This window comes from Loxodonta africana, chromosome 21 (assembly GCF_030014295.1).
Source record: "Loxodonta africana isolate mLoxAfr1 chromosome 21, mLoxAfr1.hap2, whole genome shotgun sequence".
NCBI classification, from domain to species: Eukaryota; Metazoa; Chordata; class Mammalia; order Proboscidea; family Elephantidae; genus Loxodonta; species Loxodonta africana.
Genome location: NC_087362.1, coordinates 26,218,827 through 26,238,607, shown reverse-complemented (window position 1 = coordinate 26,238,607; position 19,781 = coordinate 26,218,827). Strand labels below are relative to the sequence as shown.

The window sequence follows — 19,781 nt, the reverse complement described above, 5'->3', positions numbered from 1 at the left end:
ACTAAAACTCAAAGGATGGAAAAAAATATATCCAGCAAACAACAATCAAAAAAGAGCAGGAGTGACAATATTAATTTCTGACAAAATAGACTTTTAAAGTTAAATCCACCACAAAGGATAAAGAAGGACACTACGTAATGATTAAAAGGATAATTTACTAGGAAGATATAACCATATTAAATATTTATGCACCCAATGATAGGGTGCATAGAACATTGAAGAGGAAATCGCCAAATCAATACCATTCACAGTAGCCCCCAAGAAGATAAAATGCTTAGGAATAAATCTTACCAAAGATGTAGAAGACCTATACAAAGAAAACTACAAGGTACTACTGCAAGAAACTAAAAGGGACCTACATAAGTGGAAAAACATACCTTGCTCATGGATAGGAAGACTTAACATAGTAAAAATGTCTATTCTACCAAAAGCCATCTATATATACAATGCACTTCCGATCCAAATTCCAAAGGTTTTTTTAATGAGATGGAGGAACAAATCATGAACGTCATATGGAAGGGGAAGAAACACCAGATAGGTAAAGCATCACTAAAAAAGAAGAAGAAAGTGGGAGGACTGACTCTACCTGATTTTAGAACATATTATACCACCACAGTAGTCAAAACAGCCTGGTACTGGTACAAAAACAGACACATAGACCAATGGAACAGAATTGGGAATCCAGAAATAAATCCATCCACATATGAACAGCTGATATTTGACAAAGGCCCAGTGTCAGTTAATTGGGGAAAAGACAGTCTTTTTAACAAATGGTGCTGGTATAACTGGATATTCATCTGCAAAAAAATGAAACAGAACCCATACCTCACACCATGCACAAAAACTAACTCCAAATGGATCAAAGACCTAAACATAAAATCTAAAACGATAAAGATCATGGAAGAAAAAATAGGGACAACGTTCGGAGCCCTAATACATGGCATAAAGAGAACACAAAACATTACTAAAAATGCTAAAGAGAAACCACATAAGCAGGGGTCCTAAAAATCAAACACCTATGCTCATCTAAAGACTTCACCAAAAGAGTAAAAAGACCACCTACAGAATGGGAAAAAATTTTCAACTACGACATCTCTGACCAGCACCTGATCTCTAAAATCTACATGACTGCTAAAACTCAACCACAAAAAGACAAACAACCCAATTAAAAAATGAGCAAAGGATATAAACAGACACTTCACTAAAGAAGACATTCAGGCAGCTAGCAGATACGAGGAAATCCTCAAGATCATGAGCCATTAGAGAAATGCAAACCAAAACTACAGTGAGATTTCATCTCACTCCAGCAAGGCTGGCACTAATCCAAAAAACACAAAATACTAAATGTTGGAGAGGCTGTGGAGAGATTGGAACATTTATACACTGTGGGTGGGAATCTAAAATGGTACAACTACTTTGGAAATCAATTTGGTGTTTCCTTAAAAAGCTAGAAATAGAACTACAATATGATCCAGCAATCCTACTCCTCAGAATATATCCTAGAGAAATAAGAACCTTTACACGAACAGATATATGCACACCCATGTTTCATGTTTATTACAGCACTGTTTACAACAGCAAAAAGATGGAAGCAACCACGGTGCCCATCAACAGATGAATGGATAAATAAATTATGGTATATTTTTTATATTATATGCATTGATAAAGAACAGTGATGAATCTTTGAAACATTTCATAACATAGAGAAACCTGGAAGGCATTATGCTGAGTGAAAATAGTCAGATGCAAAAGGACAAATATTGTATAAGATAAGATCTTGAGAAATAGTTTAAACTGAGAAGAACGCACTCTTTTGTGATTATGAGGGGGGGAGGGAGGGAGAGGGCATTTACTGAATAGATAGTAGTCAACGACTACTTTAGCTGAAGGAAAGGACAACGCTCAACACAGTGGAGGTCACCACAACTGGACTAAACCGAAGCAAAGCAGTTTCCTGAATTAACTGAATGCTTTGATGGCCAGCGAAGCAGGAGCAGGGGTTTGGGGACCATGGTTTCAGGGGACATCGAAGTCAATTGGCATAATAAAATCTATTAAGAAAACATTCTGCAACGCACTTTGAAGAGTGGCGTCTGGGGTCTTAAATGCTGGCAAGCGACCATCTAACTTGCATCAATGAGTCTCAACTCACTGGGATCAAAGGAGAATGAAGAACACCAGGAACACAAGATAATAATGAGCCCAAGAGACAGAAAGGGCTACATGAACCAGAGACTACATCATCCTGAGACCAGAAGAACTAGATGGTGCCTGGCCAGAACCGATGACTGCCCTGAGAGGGAGCACAACAGAAAACCCCTGAGGGAGCAGGAGAACAGTGGGATGCAGACCCCAAATTCTCATAAAAAAGACCAGACTTAGTGGTCTGACTGAGACTAGAAGGACCCTGGTGATCGTGGCCCCCAGACCTTCCCTTGGCTCACTACAGGAACCATCCCCAAAGCCAACTCGTCAGACATGGATTGGACTGAACAATGTGTTGGGGGGATGCTGGTGAGGCGTGAGCTACTTGGTTCAGGTGGACACTTGGGACTATGTTGGCATCTCCTGCTTGGAGGGGAGATGGGAGAGTAGAGGGGCTTAGAAGTTGGCAAAATGGTCACAAAAAGAGAGAGTGGAAGGAGGGAACGGGCTGTCTCATGGTGGGGGGGGGGAGAGAACTGGGAATATGTAGCAAGTTGTATATAAGATTTTATGTGAGAGAATGACTTGATTTGTAAACTTTCACTTAAAGCACAATAAAAAATTATTAAAAAAAAGTGAAACAATGCAAAGTCACATTGACAGATGGTTGGTTTAAAAAAAGTGGTGTATATGTGCAGTGTAAAATCATCAGCACGTGAAGAAGAACTAAGTTCTGATACCTGTTCTGATATGGATGAATCTTGACAATATTATGCCTAGTAAAATAATCCAAACACAAAATGAGAAATAGTGTATGAATTCTCTTACACGAATTACCTAGAACAGGAAGAAGGTAGGTAGGCAGTTATCATAGTCTGGAGGGCAGAGGAGGATGGGGAGTTATTGCTTAATGGATATGGAGTTTCTGTTTGGATGATGAAAAAGTTTTAGAAGTCAATAGTGATAAAAGTTATTGAACATTTTTAATCTAATCAATGTCATCATATTAACAGATAAAGCCAGTTAAAATGCAGTTTACGTTCTGTATTGAATTGTGTCCCCGCCCAAAATGTGAGTCAACTTGACTAGGATGTGATTCTCAGTATTGTGTGGTTGTCCCCCATTTTGTGATCTGATGAGATTATCCTGTGTGTTGAAATTCCTACTCTCTATGATGTTATTGAGGCAGGATTAGAGGCAGTTGTGGGTACATATTGAGTTAACTTTTTTTTCAGATATAAAAGAGAGAATGGAGCTGAGTGAAGGGGAAATTCATGCCACCAGGAAAGAAGAGTGAGTGTGTCCTTTGGACCCAGGATCCCTGGGAAGATTGATGACAAGGACCTTGCCCTAGAGCTGACAGAGAGAGAAAGCCTTCCCCTGGAGCTGCAACCCTGATTCTGGACTTCTATCCTCCTAAACTGTGAGAGAACAAACTTCAGTTTGTTAAAGCCATTAACTTGTGGTATTTCTGTTACAGCAGCACTAGATAACTAAAAAAAGAAAACACTAAGCTATGTAAATTGTACCACAATAAAATGAAGATTAAAAATATAAATCTTGCTTCGATCCAGAGACAAAGAACATCCTGGTCAGAATGTAAGCTGCATTACTTACAGAGGAACAGTGAAAACAAGTAAAGCAGATTTATATTCAAATCCATTGAAGTAATGAAATGATGAAGTCATGTATTTCATGTTGGGAGTGAACAAAAGTCAGCCTAGAATTATATAACCTGAGTGTCTGTTATCGGTGATGGGAAAATTTTGAAACAGGTAATGGTAATATTTGATCAACACGCTAAGTCATTTGTTGCTAAATTGTACACATAGAAAGGTTAAAAAGAAAATTTTTTTGTTGCATGTACATTTGCCACTACATTTCTTTAAAGTAAACGATAGATGAACATTTTCTCAGATAGCCAGAAAGTGAATTAAATTGTTGCTAGCACAATAAGCAGTCAAAAAATGATTATAAAGATTCTATAGAAAGAGTATTGTAATATCAGCCAGAAACCAAAATCTGTACAAAGTGTCAAATATGGAAAAAAATAGGTTATATTTAGAAATGTATTAATTTAATTGCTCTAAAAGATAATTCTTTAAAAAATAATAATAGCTGTGTGTCATAAGCTGTACTGTGTCCCCCCAAAATATCTGTGCAGCTTAGCTGGGCCAAGATTCTGAGTATTGTGTGGCTGTCCACCATTTTATGTGATGATCCACCATTTTATGTGCTTTTCCTATGTGTCGTAAATCCTGTCTCTATGATGTAATACAATGGATTAGAAGCAGTTATATTGATGAGGTCTACAAGGTTAGAGAGTGTCTTAAGCCAATGTCCTTAGAGATATAAAAGAGCAAAGAGAGCAGAGAGACATGGGGCCTCATACCACCAAGAAGAGCAGCAACAGGAGCAGAGCGCATCCTTTGGACCTGATCCTCCTGTGCAAAGAAGCTCCTAGTCCAGGGCAAGATCGGCAAGAAGGACCTTCCCCCAGAGCTGACACAGAGAGAAAGCCTTCCCTGGAGATGACACCCTGAATTTGGGCTTGTAGCCTACTAGACAGTGAGAGAATAAACTTATCTTTCTTAAGGCCATCCATTTGTGGCCTTTCTGTTATAGCAGTGCTGGATAACTAAGACACTATGCATTGTATGGTTGTAACATATTCCAAAGTTAACTAGGGATGGGGAGAAGGAATTGGAAATTGTGGAAAGGTACAGTCCAAGCGGAGTCTGCTGCCTTTCCGTGTGGCCCTCAATTGAACTTTGTGCTTAGGACAAGATGTGTCGGTCTGGCTGCTTGATGAGATGAGTGTGAGGACTGACTTTCTTCCCCTGTGCTTCTTGACCCAAAACACATCTCATAGTAACTCATGGTCTAGAATTCATTTCTTAAGTCTTGCCCTGAGCACATGTCGACGTTCTCAGAAACTGCTTCTGCATGCATGTCACATAGCACCTGAACAGCCCCATTTCTATATCTGTTGCTGGATGGGAAGGAATAGTGCCCATCAAGGGCAGTACAAAGAGGGGTGTGTGCAGACCACCATCCCTGCCTCGACTGTAGAATGAGACCCGCTCGCTATAGGGGACCAGCACCCACTATTGAAATTATCCCTGCTCCGTCTCTTGTCTATGTGAGTAAAGTATTATTCTAGAAAATGCCTGTGTGTAACTTTTGCTTTTGTTTTTGAATTCAGATATTGGCTCAACACCTATATATTAGTAAGACACCCTTATACTATAAAAGAAGGTGCTTAAAACAATTTGAAGACAGAGTAAGAGTGTTTTAAAAATGTATATGGTAAGCTGAAGAGTAACCAATTAAAATCTTTTTCAAAAAGAAAATACATAACATGTCAATAGAAGAGTTACAAATAGTGTCCTTAAATGCTAAGTTAGAACAAGAGGTAGCAGAAAGAGAGAAATAAAAGGAGTACAACGAATCGCAAAAAATATAAAACACCTAGCAAGGTACTAGATTTTAATCCAAGTATCAATAATAATTTTGAATGAAAATAATATAAAATTACCATTTAAAAACTAGTTTACACACTGAATTAAAAAAAACAATAGCAGAAATATTTTATTGCCAGAAAATCACTTTAAATACACATATGTGGAAAGGTGAAAAGTAAATATAGAGAAACATTACCATGAAGAAATGGACCAAAAAACAAAACAAAAAAACCTTGACTAGCAATATTATTTTCAGACAGAGTAGACTTCTAAATAAAACTCCAAAACCAAACACGTTGCCATCGAGTCAATTCCAACTCATAGGAAGCCTATAGGACAGGAGTAGAACTGCCCCATAGGGTTTCCAAGGAGTGACTGGCAGATCTGAATTGCTGGCCCTTTGGTTATTAGCCATAGCACTTAACCACTACACCATCAGTGTTTCCAGGCTTTTAAATAAAATGATGATTGTTAAGGATAAGATGGGCATTACATAAAAATAAACTTGTCAACTCTCAAAGATGTAGCAGTTCTAACTAACGGAACTAAAAATGAAAAAGACAAATTTTTATTGTTTTTGGATACTCCAACACATTCCTCCCTCTGTGGTTGACAGAATAAATAGTAATCATATAAGAATATAATATGTATGTATACTCACTCTAACCTTTGAGAGCTGGAAATCGATGAGACTATTTTTCTGGGTCTCATTGGTTTCCACCTTTGACAAGGTGCTTACCATTTTTCTACCACTTTCTCTATTAAGAATTATACCTCATAAATACCCAGTGAGTTTTCTATGACTGATAGGTTTCAGTCTTACAAAATTTCTAGCTTTTGAAGATTTTACTGTATTCGAATAGCCCTGTCAACCTGTTGGAAATGCTGGTGGTGAAGTGTAATCTGTAAAATCTACAAAATCACGTGGATTTTTATTGTGCGCTACAGATTTCTAAGTAAACACAAGTAATCCCATGCATGCCTTGCTTACTGGTTAATCCTCCCCTGGAGCCCTGGTCGCAAAATGGTTAATGGCTTGGCTGCTAACTTAAAAGGTTCAAAAATCAAACCTACCCAGCTGCTCTGTAGGAGGAATTCCTGGAGATTTGTTCCCATAAAGATTGTTGTTAGGTGCCATCAAGTCAGTTCCTACTCACAGCAACCCTATGCACAAGAGAAGGAAAAACTGCCCGGTGATGAGCCATCCTTACAATCGTTGTTATGCTTGAGCTCATTGTTGCAGCCACTGGGTCAATCCACCTCATTGAGGGTCTTCCTCTTTTCCCCTGGCGTTGTACTCTACCAAGCATGATGTCCTTCCCTCGGGACTCCTCCCTCCTGACAACATGTCCAAAGTATGTAAGATGCAGTCTCGCCATCCTTGCTTCTAAGGAGTATTCTGGTTGTACTTCTTCCAAGACGGATTTGTTTGTTCTTCTAGCTGTCCGTGGTATATGCAATATTCTTCACCAACAGCACACTTCCAAGGCATCAATTCTTCTTCAGTATTCCTTATTCATTGTCCGGCTTTCACATGCATATGATGTGATTGAAAATATCATGGCTTGGGGAAGGAACACCTTAGTCTTCAAGGTAACATATTTGCTCTTCAACACCTTAAAGAGGTCCTTTGCAGCAGACTTAGCCAAAGCAATGTGTCTTTTGATTTCCTGACTGCTGCTTCCATGGCTGTTGATTGCAGATCCAAGCAAAATGAAATCCTTGACAACTTCAGTCTTTTCTCCGTTTATCATGACGTTGCTCATTGGTCCATTTGTGAGGATTTTTGTTTTCTTTATGTTGAGGTGCAGTCCATACTGAAGGCTGTGGCCTTTGATCTTCATTAGTAAGTACTTCAAGTCCTCTTCACTTTCAGCAAGCAAGGTTGTATGATCTGAATAACACAGGTTTTTAATGAGTTTTCCTCCAATTCTGATGTCCCATTCTTCATATAGTCCAGTTTCTCGGGTTGTTTAGCATACAGGTTGAATAGGTCTGGTGAAAAAATACAACCCTGACGCACACCTTTCCTGACTTTAAACGATTCAGTATCCCCTTGTTCTGTCTGAACAACTGCTTCTTGATCTGTGTAAAGGTTCCTCATGAGCGCTATTAAATGTTCTGGAATTCCCTTTCTTCGCAATGTTATCCATAATTTGTTATGATCCACACAGTCAAATGCCTTTGCATAATCAATAAAACACAGGCAAACATCCTTTCGGTATTCTCTACTTTCAGCCAGGATCCATCTGACATCAGCAATGATATCCTTGGCTCCACGTTCTCTTCTGAAACCAGCCTGAATTTCTGGCAGTTCCCTGTCAATATACTGCTACAGCAATTTTTGAATGATCTTCATCAAAATTTTCCTTATGTGTGATATTAATGATATTGTTCTATAATTTCCACATTCAGTTGAATCACCTTTCTTGGGAAAAGGCATAAATATGGATCTCTTCCAGTAAGTTGGACAGGAAGCTGTCTTCCATATTTCTTGGCATAGACGAGTAAGCACCTAAGCAGTTTTCTTTAATTTCTCCAAATTACTGTGTCCTTGTCTGTAAAATGAAAAACACATGATATGTGGTTTATAAGGCTTTTATGATGATTAAATAATAAATGCCAATAAAGAATTTAACACTATTCCGAGCACATAACCATTACCATGGGGTTGATTTCAATACACAGTACCACTATAATATAGAGTAAAATAGCCCTATAGGGTTTCCAAAGCTAAAATCTTTAAAAAAAACAGACTTCCACATCTTTCTTCTTTGAGTGACTGATTACCATCTGAGTGCTTAACCACTGCAGAAACAGGGCTTTATTGCTCAAAAACAGGAAAAGAAAAAATTGCTGTGGAGTCAATTCTGACTCGTAGAGTCCCTAGAGGATAGAATACAACTGCTCCATAGGGTTTCCAAGGCTGTAATGTTCACAGAAGCAGACTACTACATCTTTGACTGTCGGAGATGTTGGTTGGTTTGAACTGCTGACCTCCAGTTAGCAACCCAGTGCTTAAGCACTGCACAACAAGGGCCCATCAGATAGAATGCCATTAATCAAGGGTAGCTATAAATAGAAATACCCACTTAATGACACAAAGCATTTTAAGAAACACTAAATAACTCCTGTAATACATGGATGCTAATATCGGCATGTATATTACCCAGGTCATTCTAAGTTAAAGGCATTGAGTGAACCTAGGTTGAGGAGCACTCAAGAGAATGAAAAATTTGGAAATTCATCTGAAGGTAGGGAGCAGGCTGGGGTTGAAAATGAGAAGAATTTCCTGCATTAAATATTTCTAAACCTGGCTACCAATGACACTAAATAGTAACCCAAGTTGCAAACAGAGGTCTCATCAAGAAATATTACTGTAGAGCCTGTCCTGGAACAGATGCAGAAAGACAGACAAAACTCCTTCCTGTGAAAAGCAGTCAGTTTTAGAGTCAGGAAGGTTTCCTAGAATCACTAAGCATGGAGTCCCTAGGGAGGCACTGAACAGGTGGGGAAACCATAGCTTCTGAGAGGAAACCATTTCCTGACTCCTTCCCCTGCACCTGCTGACAAGATGGGCCACTAAGCTGAGTGGGTCCTGAATATCCCCTACAGACCATCTGGCTACTGGCCCCCTGCAGGGAGGTTTGTGTCTGGGCTCACACCGACTTCCCCTCACTGTGCCTCTTGCACAGTAATACATGGCTGTGTCCTCAGGATTCACAGAGGTCAGTTGTAAATAAACTTGGCTCTTGGAGGTATCCCTGGTGATGCTGAGCCGGGACTTCAGAGCTGGGTTATAATATGTGCTTCCACTACTAGCTATTGCACCAACCCCTTCCAGCCCCTTTCCGGGAGCCTGGAGGACCCAGCCTACAGCATAGCTGCTTAGAGAGACTCCAGAGACAGAACAGGTGAGGGACAGGGTCTGCGAGGGCTTCACCACTCCTGGGCCTGACTCCTTCAGCTGCACCTGAGACAGAATACCTGGGGACAAAGAGAACCACAGCGAGTCATGTGCTCAGAAGCAGCATCCCCAGACCTTCTTGTCTGAATCTCTGAGACACTCACCTCTGGGAGCTGCCACCACAAAGAGAAAGACCCATAGGTGCTTCATGTTCCCGTGGATGAGATTCATGTCTCCCGGATAATGTTCTCCCACTCGAAGAGGAACCTGAATTTAAGTCAATGTGTGCTGTGAGTTCATCTGGCTAGCTAACAGGGATTTGCATGTGGGAGGTGTATTTGCATGTGCGAGGTGAAAAAGAGTGAAGGGAGGCCCCTTTCTCTAGCATTCTCACTGGATAAAGGATGCTGGCTGTTCCTTTGGGAAAACAGTCCTCTGCCTGGGTCTTTCATTCACCAAGCCCAGGGTTGTCTTAATAAACAAAGCACTCCATTCAGTCAGCATATTTCAATGTTGTAGAACTTACCTCTCAGATTCCAGGGACAAAGGCCAAAAGCCTTGGTAAAATAATTTTTCATCCCACCAGACACTCTCTTCTTCACGCTTTTTCTCTACATGAGCAACAGAAGTGTTCCTCATGAGATTCCTTTCCTCTAATTCATGACCTGAGGAGTATAAAAACTGATTCAGTGGGTGGGGTGCTGATAATACAGCTTATCTTTGGTCTGCTTGGCACTGCCCTGAAGCCCTCTACTCTCACCCTGAGATGCAGTATGTTGTAAAGATTTATTTCTTCACAGTCTTTTTCTATTTTTTAAATCCTCTCTCTTGGGCCTGAATTTCGTCATGGCATTTTACATAGAAAACTTTCTTTCTTCTTTGATTATTTCCTTCTGTCTTTGGCCAGATGCACACACTATCTATGCACCATTTCTCCTGAATTCTGGAATTTCTAATTTGAACTCTTAAATTTTGACATATTGTTTTTAATAGAAAAAAATACACAAATGCCAAGAGGAAACTAGTATGTAAGCCTTCCTCTACTCAAAAGACAGAAAAGCAAGGGTCTTGTGGGGGAGATTTGTGATAATGATGCCTACCCAATATCTCACAGAGCTGAACATCAGAACCATTTCCTTGTCTTGAAAGCGTATTAGAACACCAGTCTGAAAACAGAAATGCAAAGTTCTGCTTAGGATCATGAAAGCTCTTCTCATCACCTGACCCGTGCCCTATGGTTCCCAGATCTGCATCTCCCAAGGGTGGTATTTCAGTGACCCTGAAATTCAAGTTTAGGGAGAACACATATATTAATGTTTACCAAGAGTTGGAAGGAGGTGTAGAAGGGAAGTGACCGTTTAATGAGTTCCCGGTTTCCACTTCGGGTGATGAGTGTGTCGTGGAACTAGAAAGAGTTGATTGTTGCACAACATTGTGAATACACTAAATGCCGCCGAGCTATAGACTTCAAATATTTAATTTTACATTATGTGAATTTTATCTCTTTTTTTACAAAAAGACACACAAAGGACCCATAGGTAGAAAAAGGCGTGTATAGAAAATTTTCTTTTCTGGAAAAAGTCATAGGACTCTAGAAGCAAACAAACAAAAAAAACCCAAAAAACTTGTTTTTCCTTCATCACAATGGGAACTGCTTTGAAAGTCATCCTTGTTAACGTGAAAAGAGATTGATGATTGTGTGCACACTCCAGTATACAATGTGAAAAAAAAAGTTTTTTTTTGTTTGTTTGTTTGAAATTAAGAGAAAATAATACAGTCCTCCAAATTGTAAATTGGTTTCCTGTGAATCTGTTGCTGGGCAGTTCAAGTAAAGCTAACTCAAGGCCCAGTATGAAAGTCCATTTTTGCTCAATACTACACATGCTCCTGGTTCTGGGTCTGTGCTCTGTGGTCTCAGCAACCCCTCCTGTTGCCCTGTAGGCAGATTTATGTGCTTACATTTTCTTCCGCTCATTGTGTCCCTGGCAGAGTCATACATGTCTGCGTTCTCAGCAGTGCCAGAACTTAGCTATAGGGATACTTTTTATTGGACATGTCTGGGTGGATGACTAGTCAGCCTTGGAGAGACAGTGCATACTCTCTGTACCACCCAGGCCTGTAGTACATACTTTCTACTCACTGAAGGCCTCACTCTGGAGTCTGCCTGATCCAGTTCCAAGTAGCAGTAGTTCAGGAGACTGAGTCAGCAGAGATGGTGCAGGTGAGGGGGAGGGTATTTGAGTAACTCACTACCTAAATGCCTGACTCTTTCAGCTACACCTGGGACAGAACTCACCACACCCATTGCCCCTGAGTCCATAGTAAGTTAGAGTGGTTCTATAGGGCAGGGTAGAACTGCTCAAATGTTATTCAAGGCTCTAAACACTATGGGATCGGACTGGCATATCTTTCACCAGAGGAGCCACTGGTGGGTTCAAACTACTGAACTTCTGGTTAGCAGCTGAGTGCTTAAACACCGTGGCTCCAGGGCTCTGATCCGACACCTGGAGATGAAAGGAAGAAAGCACATTAAACACCTTGTCCCCCTGTGAATTCTCTGTGATCCACTTTACTTGACAGTGACCTCATGGAAGACCCACCACCACTAGAAGGATAATGAGGAAGCAGGCAGGCATTTCTGGAGCAAGGTCAGCCTAGCTCAAGAGGCTCTGGAGTCCCCTGGCAGGGAAGATGCATTAAAACAGGAAACCACACAAGGTATTTGACTGTCAGTGTCACTGGCTGATAAAAGGTCTGAGGACCATGAACACCTGTTGGATGAGCAAGGGCCGAAGCTCCACAGGGAATTCCTCCAAAGCTAATTCCTGAGTCAAGTTAGATGCAAGCAGGTAACAGAGGTGCAAGTGATGGCAGCCACACGTGTGAGTTGAGTTTGAGACTCCCCATATTACAGCATTTGCTATCTTACATCAGTCACTGCGTCCCAATGTACCTGCATTGATTGATTCACTCTCATTCATTCCTTTGGAGATCTGAAGGCCAGACACAAGAGGCACTCTTACACATCCCCATCACCAGGAACCAGGAAGACCCAGTGACTGTCACTCAGCTCAGTTCCTTGTACTCCCTTGTATCCCCCCCACCCCCCATGCAAATCTCCCTTGGGGCTTTCACAGCTATGTAGGTGCCAGGCTGATGTGTGTGGTGGTCTTCATCCTTCAGATGGTCAATTAGACAGTGTTGACCCTCCTCTGCCTGCTGGTTGCTTCTCTGGGTGTCTCAGGGGCTCTAGGACCTGCAGAGTCCTCGATGGAAGAGACTCACCATGATGTCCTTCTCCCCAGATGCTTTCTCCAAGCTGAGACTACAGATGTCAGGCCCAGGGCTGGTGAAGGCCTCTCAGAATCTTTTTCCCATCTGTTTGTTTCTGGATTCTCTGTCACAATCAGTGGTTACTCCTGGAACTAGATCTGCCTGCCTCAAGGAAGTACTGCAGTGGTTCCTGAAAATGTTCTATAACAGAGGCACAGCCAGTGCTCTATCTCTGAAGTGTCAACTACCCATTTCCAGAGACATGTCTAAAAGTAGTTCTCCCTACAGCTGAGCTTTATGGCTGCCAAGGACTTAGCCATGTATTACTGTGTGAGAGTCACAATGGGGGGAATGAGTGCAAGCCCAGACACAAACCTGCCACTGGGAGGGGAGTGGGCTGCAGGGGCACTTAGGGCCACCAAACGGAGGAGGTGCAGGGAGAGGTCAAGGAGGTGTTCTTGTGACCACCTTGGGCTTCTTCCCCTTCCAGCCTGTTTTCTACAACCACCTTCCTCTCCTTTATTTCAGTCACACTGAGACATTAGTGTCATTCATGGCTGGCATCTTTTTTCTAATCAAGGGGTGCATGAAGCCATTCAACACAGGCTCTCTCTCCCTTTACTTCTTTCATTGGCTTAGTTCTAGGTTTGACTTTTTCTAGCTCATGTAAATGACAGCAGCCAAGATTCTGGCTTGCTCAACTATCCCATTTACAAAGGCACACGACAGGACCATGTTGACCTGTCAAGAACAATTGTACCATCTTTGTATAGTTGAACAATTTGGAAATCTGGTGCTCAGGCCAGTGTTCTGTGCACAGAAAGTGAGGTGAGGTAGGGTGAACACATGCAGAGAGGCAGGAGGAGCCTGGGCTGCAGGAGGTGCTCAGCATGCAGGAAGCACAGGGAGGGCAGGTGGAAAGCTGTACAAAACCAGTCACAGCCATAGAGCTGGAAACTATTTCTGCAAAGCTGAGAGCTGGGCTGCTGCTTCCAACTAACTTACTCAGCATTTCAATAAATAATTATCCTGACTTCTTTTGTGTGAAACTCTAAATCCAAAAGAAAGTGGAATCATCTTTAGTACTTTATGGTTTAATTAGAGGACAGATAAATCCTACTAGGGTTAAGGAAAAAAAGTTATGAAACAACAATGGGTAGATGTGGTCTCATGATCAAGTTAATCTATTTCAAATATGCAGTAGAGCCCACAACCAGTTGTGAGCCACGGGAGCTTGGTTCCAGGAACTGGAACACACATTGAGGACAGTAAATTAAACACCACATAGCACTTACCCTACATTAACTTATCATGAAATGACTTATAATGGAGTTTACTCCAGGCAGTCAGAGACCTGGCTGTTTTTGTCAGTGGCTAGAGGCTGAAAACTGTGGCGATCCCATGACCCATGCATTTGAGGCACAGCAGAGTAGGCTGGATAGTTGGGCCTGATAGGCCATTCACTATGGCCAGAGAGGCTTCCTCTAAGTACAAGGGTCTCTGGATACTAGATTTCCAGTGCACACTCAATTACCACTGTCAGCATTAATGATGCCCAAGTAGAAGATATAAGGTCAGTATTAGAACTCATTTTGGTAGTTGTTATCACTGAGGAAATATCACTCTTCAGGAAATGTGGTATTTGTTGTTGTTAGTTGCTGTTGAGTCAGCTCTCAGTCATGGAAACCTTGAAAAGACATACAGGAATATAACATAAAGTCGAACTCAGAGCTCTCAGGCAGATTGCTTCAGCATCTGATATATATTTAAAAAATTATTAAAAACGGGCCCTTCTCTCATTAAAATCATGCCAGAACAAACGGGAAAAAAGACAGCCCTGAAAACATATACATAGAAATATAGACACACCAAAGGATTCATATTACTATGCACACAATAATGCACACAGTAATGTGAATGCATACTAACACACACACTCACGTAAAAACATTTGCACACTAACACATACGCTAACATACCCAAGTGTACTAAGTCACACAAACACAAATACTAACACATACTTTAATGCACCACATTACCACAATACTCACACAAACATGCACACATTACCCACCCGCACTGATAGTAACATACAGATGCGTTAACAAAAATTTAACACACCTAGAAACAGATACTAACACACATTGACATTATGACAATAAAGAAAACAAAGACTAGGACATATGCTACTACACACAGAACACACACTAGCCCTTATAATAATGCACTTACATTAACACACACAAACACATGCATACATAGTAACACACACCAACACGCATATACACACATACACAATTATAAGAACAGGAAGGTCTGTGGGAAAGATATTTTCTGTGAAGGTAAAAGAAATATCACACTAATTTAAGAAATCTTTTCCTAGGCTTCTATGCTTCTTCTCAACAGATGGGCCCTATGATCTGTGGACCCTCAGCACCCCCTGAAGCCCTACCTCTCCCTATAGCAAGATTCTTGTCTGGTCTCCCACTGCCTTTCCTTCAATATATCTCTTGTAGGATAATACATGATCTTGTCCACAGCAGTCACAGAGGTCAGTTGCTGGGAGAACTGGTCTCTGGCCATGTCTCGAGAGAAGAAGAGTCTTTGCTAGAAGGCCAGGTTGAGGTATGTTCACTACTTAACTTGTAGTGAGCTCTGTAGGTGCACGGGGCAGAAGGGCCTATGTGCAGACCAGGGGCACAAGGCAGGAAGGGTAGTGAGCCTCGTGGAGGAACTTTAATACCTGGAAGAAACAGACCCTGCTTCTTCCAGTCCTTGTATCAATATTCACGCTTTCATTAATCCTTCAACTTTCCTTCTCTCATTTATTAATTCTTACATTTATACATTCTACATTCATGTATTTCATGAAAATAACATGACTGGACATGGCAATAGAGCTGCCTTCAGAATGATTCGCAGAAGGCACAAGATCACCATGAAGAGAAGGACACTCTTTACCCCAGGGGGCAGGTTATACTGAAAAAAACTTCTGAAAGCTGCCCTCCAGTGGTGATGTGTCATTGAATCCTGAAACTGGGGCTGAGATCCTACAAATAAAAGGTGGTGGAAAGTACAGCACATTTCTGTCCTTCCTCACTGTGTGACCCTGAGGATTTGGACTTATACCTCTCATACTCAGTCTGAAGAGATATAAACTGGGAATCACGGAAGTAACTTTATGTGTGAACTTTATAGTAGGAACCCAGTGATGTTAGATATTATTATCACCGTAATTAGTTTTGTAAGCACCCACTGGGAAGGAAAGAGCACTTCCATGAGCCCTTATCTACGAACATTGGGATTGCACAAGGAACACCTGCTCTGGTCCTTTCCTGTGTCACCTGTGTTACTGTAGCATGTCTGCTCACCTCAGCCCAGTGGCCTTACTCATACATTGATGGCTTTAGACCCATATGTTTCTTATAACTCCTTTTGTCCACATAACTGAATAAACAGAGCCCCCAATATATCACATCTTTAACTTACTGTTCACTATTCGTTAAATAAACTAAACAATAAACCATTCCCATCCCTGAATGTAGGCAATAGGAAAGTCCCTAGAAATAGGATGAGGTGATTAACAGAAAAAATTGGGACCATCTGGATAGGAGCTAGAAAAGCAGGTTGACCTGCTATGGGATTGTGGAGTAAAAGATGAAACATCTGACATCCAGGTCCTGATGGTTCCATTATTCACCAAGGAGGTTCTGGGGCCTGAGTTTGCACAGAGGAAGTAGTGCCTGTCTTCATCTTCAGGGGCTGATGTACCAGTAGGCATAATGATATAAATAGTTGGCCCTCAAACAAAACAAAACACATATAAAAGAAGTGGGCACATATTTATATGGATGTGCATGGGCTCCTAGGTTCTGTTGCTCCCCAGGAAAGAAGAAAGTATTATGTTACTAAGGCTGAAAATCAATTTTGGGAATTGTAGACTGCATTAAAGACAATTATATCTGGTATTATAGGGGCCTTGTGGTACAGTTGTTAAACTCTTGGGAGCTAACCAAAATGTCAGTAGTTCAAGTCCACCAACCACTCTGGGGCGGGCGGGGAGGAGGAGATGAGGCAGTCAGTGTTCGTTAAATTTTACAGCTTTGGAAACCCAATGGGGAAGTTCTACTCTGTTGTATAGGGTTGCTGTGAACTGGAATTGAGTTGATGGCAAGTAGTTATACTTGGTGTCTAGACTGTGTTTAACTTGTTGTCAATGACTTAGAAGACAGGAGAAACTTGGGAATAAAAATTAAAAGAGATAAAGATTTAAGTAAGATGTTTTTGAAGGTTAATAGTGATGAACTCACTGAGGGGAACCAGGTATCATGACCAGAGGGAGAACGAAAATGGGATGGTGGATTTTATTTTGAGGATATGGTAGTTCTGACTGATGGCTTTACTTTCCCTCTAAGAAGTTTCATAAGAATATTAAAAACAAAGTCTGAACTTTGGGAGTAGACAGGCCAGAAGTTTGCAGAGAAGTAAGAGTCATTGTTGGAGTCGTTGTAAAATGCAGAAACCTGAACTATCCTGAGAAAGATAGCAGTGTTCCTAGGTAATGGTCAGATCAGTTAAATTAGTTGTAGGTGAGTAGTTCTAACCAGTGAGGCAGGAGAGATGATCTGTTGGGGCATTCCTAGAGTTGTTCAGAACAGCACTTCAATAGATATGCCCCCTCCTTTCCTCCAACACATTGTCATATCAGAAAAATACACTGTAATCCAAACTCTTCCACAATACTAAGGACCATAATGCAAAAATAACAGAGGGATGCACCAGGGAGAGTAGAGGGACACATTTTCTCTGCAGAGGACACAAAATGAAGAGCAAAGCCAAGCATGAAGACAAAAACAGGGTATCACTAGAGGAATCTGAAGTCTCTGGTACGCGTAGCAAAAACAAGTTTTTGCCCTGGTAAGCATGAGCTACCCTACCTAGAATCATACAACCTTCTACAACCCTACCTAGATTCATAGAAACTTCTACAATAAAGGTATAGGAGGAGGTAGGGTGTGATCATGTCATAGGGAAAGGTTAATACATAAAATATCGTGAATATTTACTGAACTACTGAGCACATCTGTCTTTCCACAAATAAATAAAGAAATAAAATTGGGGAATACCAAAGAGCAAGAAAACAATCAAAATTAACGTAGTATCAAAATGAGATTCACATATGACACCTGTATTGGAAGTATAAAATGAAACATAAAATTGAAACTATAATTAATATGCTAAAAGTTCTAAAGGAAAATTTAGACAGGGTGTGGGGCAATAGGTAGTTTTAATAGAGTTATCTGAGCCATCAAATCTACTCTTATGAATATTTCCAAAGTAGTAGAAGGCAGGGACTCAGATGGATACCTGCACACTAATATTCATGGTAACATTATTCATTTTCTAAAAGTGAAACAATACATGTGTCCATCAACAGATGATTGGTTCTAAAAAGTGGTATCTATTTACAGTGTAATATCATCAGGCCATGAAGAGGAACTAAGTTCTGATAGATACTGTGATATGGATGAATCTTGAAAACATTATGCCTAGTAAAATAAGCCAAACACAAAATGAGAAACATCGTATGAATTCTCTTACATGAAATACCTAGAATAGGCAGAAAGTAGGTTGGAAGTTATTGGAGTCTGGCAGGGGCAGGGAGGAGCATGGAGAGTTATTGCTTGATGGGTACAGAGTTTCTGTTTGGGGTGATGAAATTTTTTAGAAATAGATAGTTTCCTGAAAAATTTTGCCTAAAGGTTGTCAATCATTTTAAATCTAACCAATGTCACTATGTTAACAGGTAAGGTCAGCTAAAGCAAAGTGTTATATACTGAATCGTGTCCCCAACAAATGTGTGTCAACTTGGCTAGGCCATGATTCCCAGGATTTGGTGGTTGTCCACCATTCTGTGATCTGATGTGATTATCCTGTGTGTTGTAAGTCCTGCTCTCTACGATGGTAATGAAATAGGATTAGAGGTAGTTATGGTAATAAGGCAGGACTCAATCTGCATGCTTAGGGTATATCTTGACCCATCTTTTTGAGATATAAAAGAGAGAATGGAGATGCATGGAGGGGGAACTCATGCCACCAAGAAGGAAGAGGCAGCGAGCCCTTTGGACCCAGGGTCCCTGTTCTGAGAAGCTCCTAGACCAGGGAAAGACTGATGACAAGGACATTCCCCCAAAGCTGACACAGAGAGAAAGCCTTTCCTAGGAGCTTGCGCCTTGATTCCTGACTTCTGACCTCCTAAACTGTGAGAGAATAAACTTCTGTTTGTTAAAGCCATCAGCTTGTGGCATTACTGTTATAGCAGCACTAGAAACTAAGATATGTTTATAGTACCACAATAAAGTAATGATTAAAAATGCAAATCATGCTGCAACCCAGAGACAGAGAACATCTTGATGAGAGAGTAAGCAGCATTATTTACAGAGGAAGAGTGAAAGAAGTAAAGCAGGCTTATGTTCAAAACCACTGAAGTAATGAAAAGATGGAGTCATGTATCTCATGTTGTGAGTGAACAAAAGTCAGTCTAGAAGTATATACCCTGAGCTTCTGTAATAGGTGATGGGAAATTTTTTGAAAAGTTAATAGTAATAGTTGAACAACATGATAAATCTCTTGCCACTGAATGGTACATGTGAAGAAGATGAAGAAGATTAAGAAGGCAAATTTTTTGTTGCTCATACATTTACTACAATAATTTTTTTTTAAGTAAATGATAAATGACATTTTCTCAGATAGCCAGAAACCGAGAGAAATTATTGCTAGCACAATAACCCTTCAAGAAATAATTAAAAATATTCTGGAAGAAGAGGATTGTAATATAAACCAGAAACCAGAATCTATGCAAAGTGTCAAAAATGGAATAAAGGTTATATTTAAAATTTTATTAGTTTAACTGCTCTAAAAGAAAATACTTAAAAAAAAAAATAAAAGTAGCTATGTGTTATGGATTGAATTGTGTCCCTCCAAAATATCTG

At 40.6% G+C, this 19,781-nt stretch overlaps 1 protein-coding gene across 1 annotated transcript in view; it reads right to left on the bottom strand.

The window, feature by feature from the left end:
- Positions 1-19,781, bottom strand: part of LOC104846678 (uncharacterized) — a 61,655-nt gene that overhangs the window by 13,281 nt on the left and 28,593 nt on the right. The window contains exon 5 of the mRNA XM_064274172.1: positions 9,289-9,537. Within this exon, the coding sequence (XP_064130242.1) occupies positions 9,289-9,537 (249 nt within the window). The remainder of the gene's footprint in view (positions 1-9,288; positions 9,538-19,781) is intronic.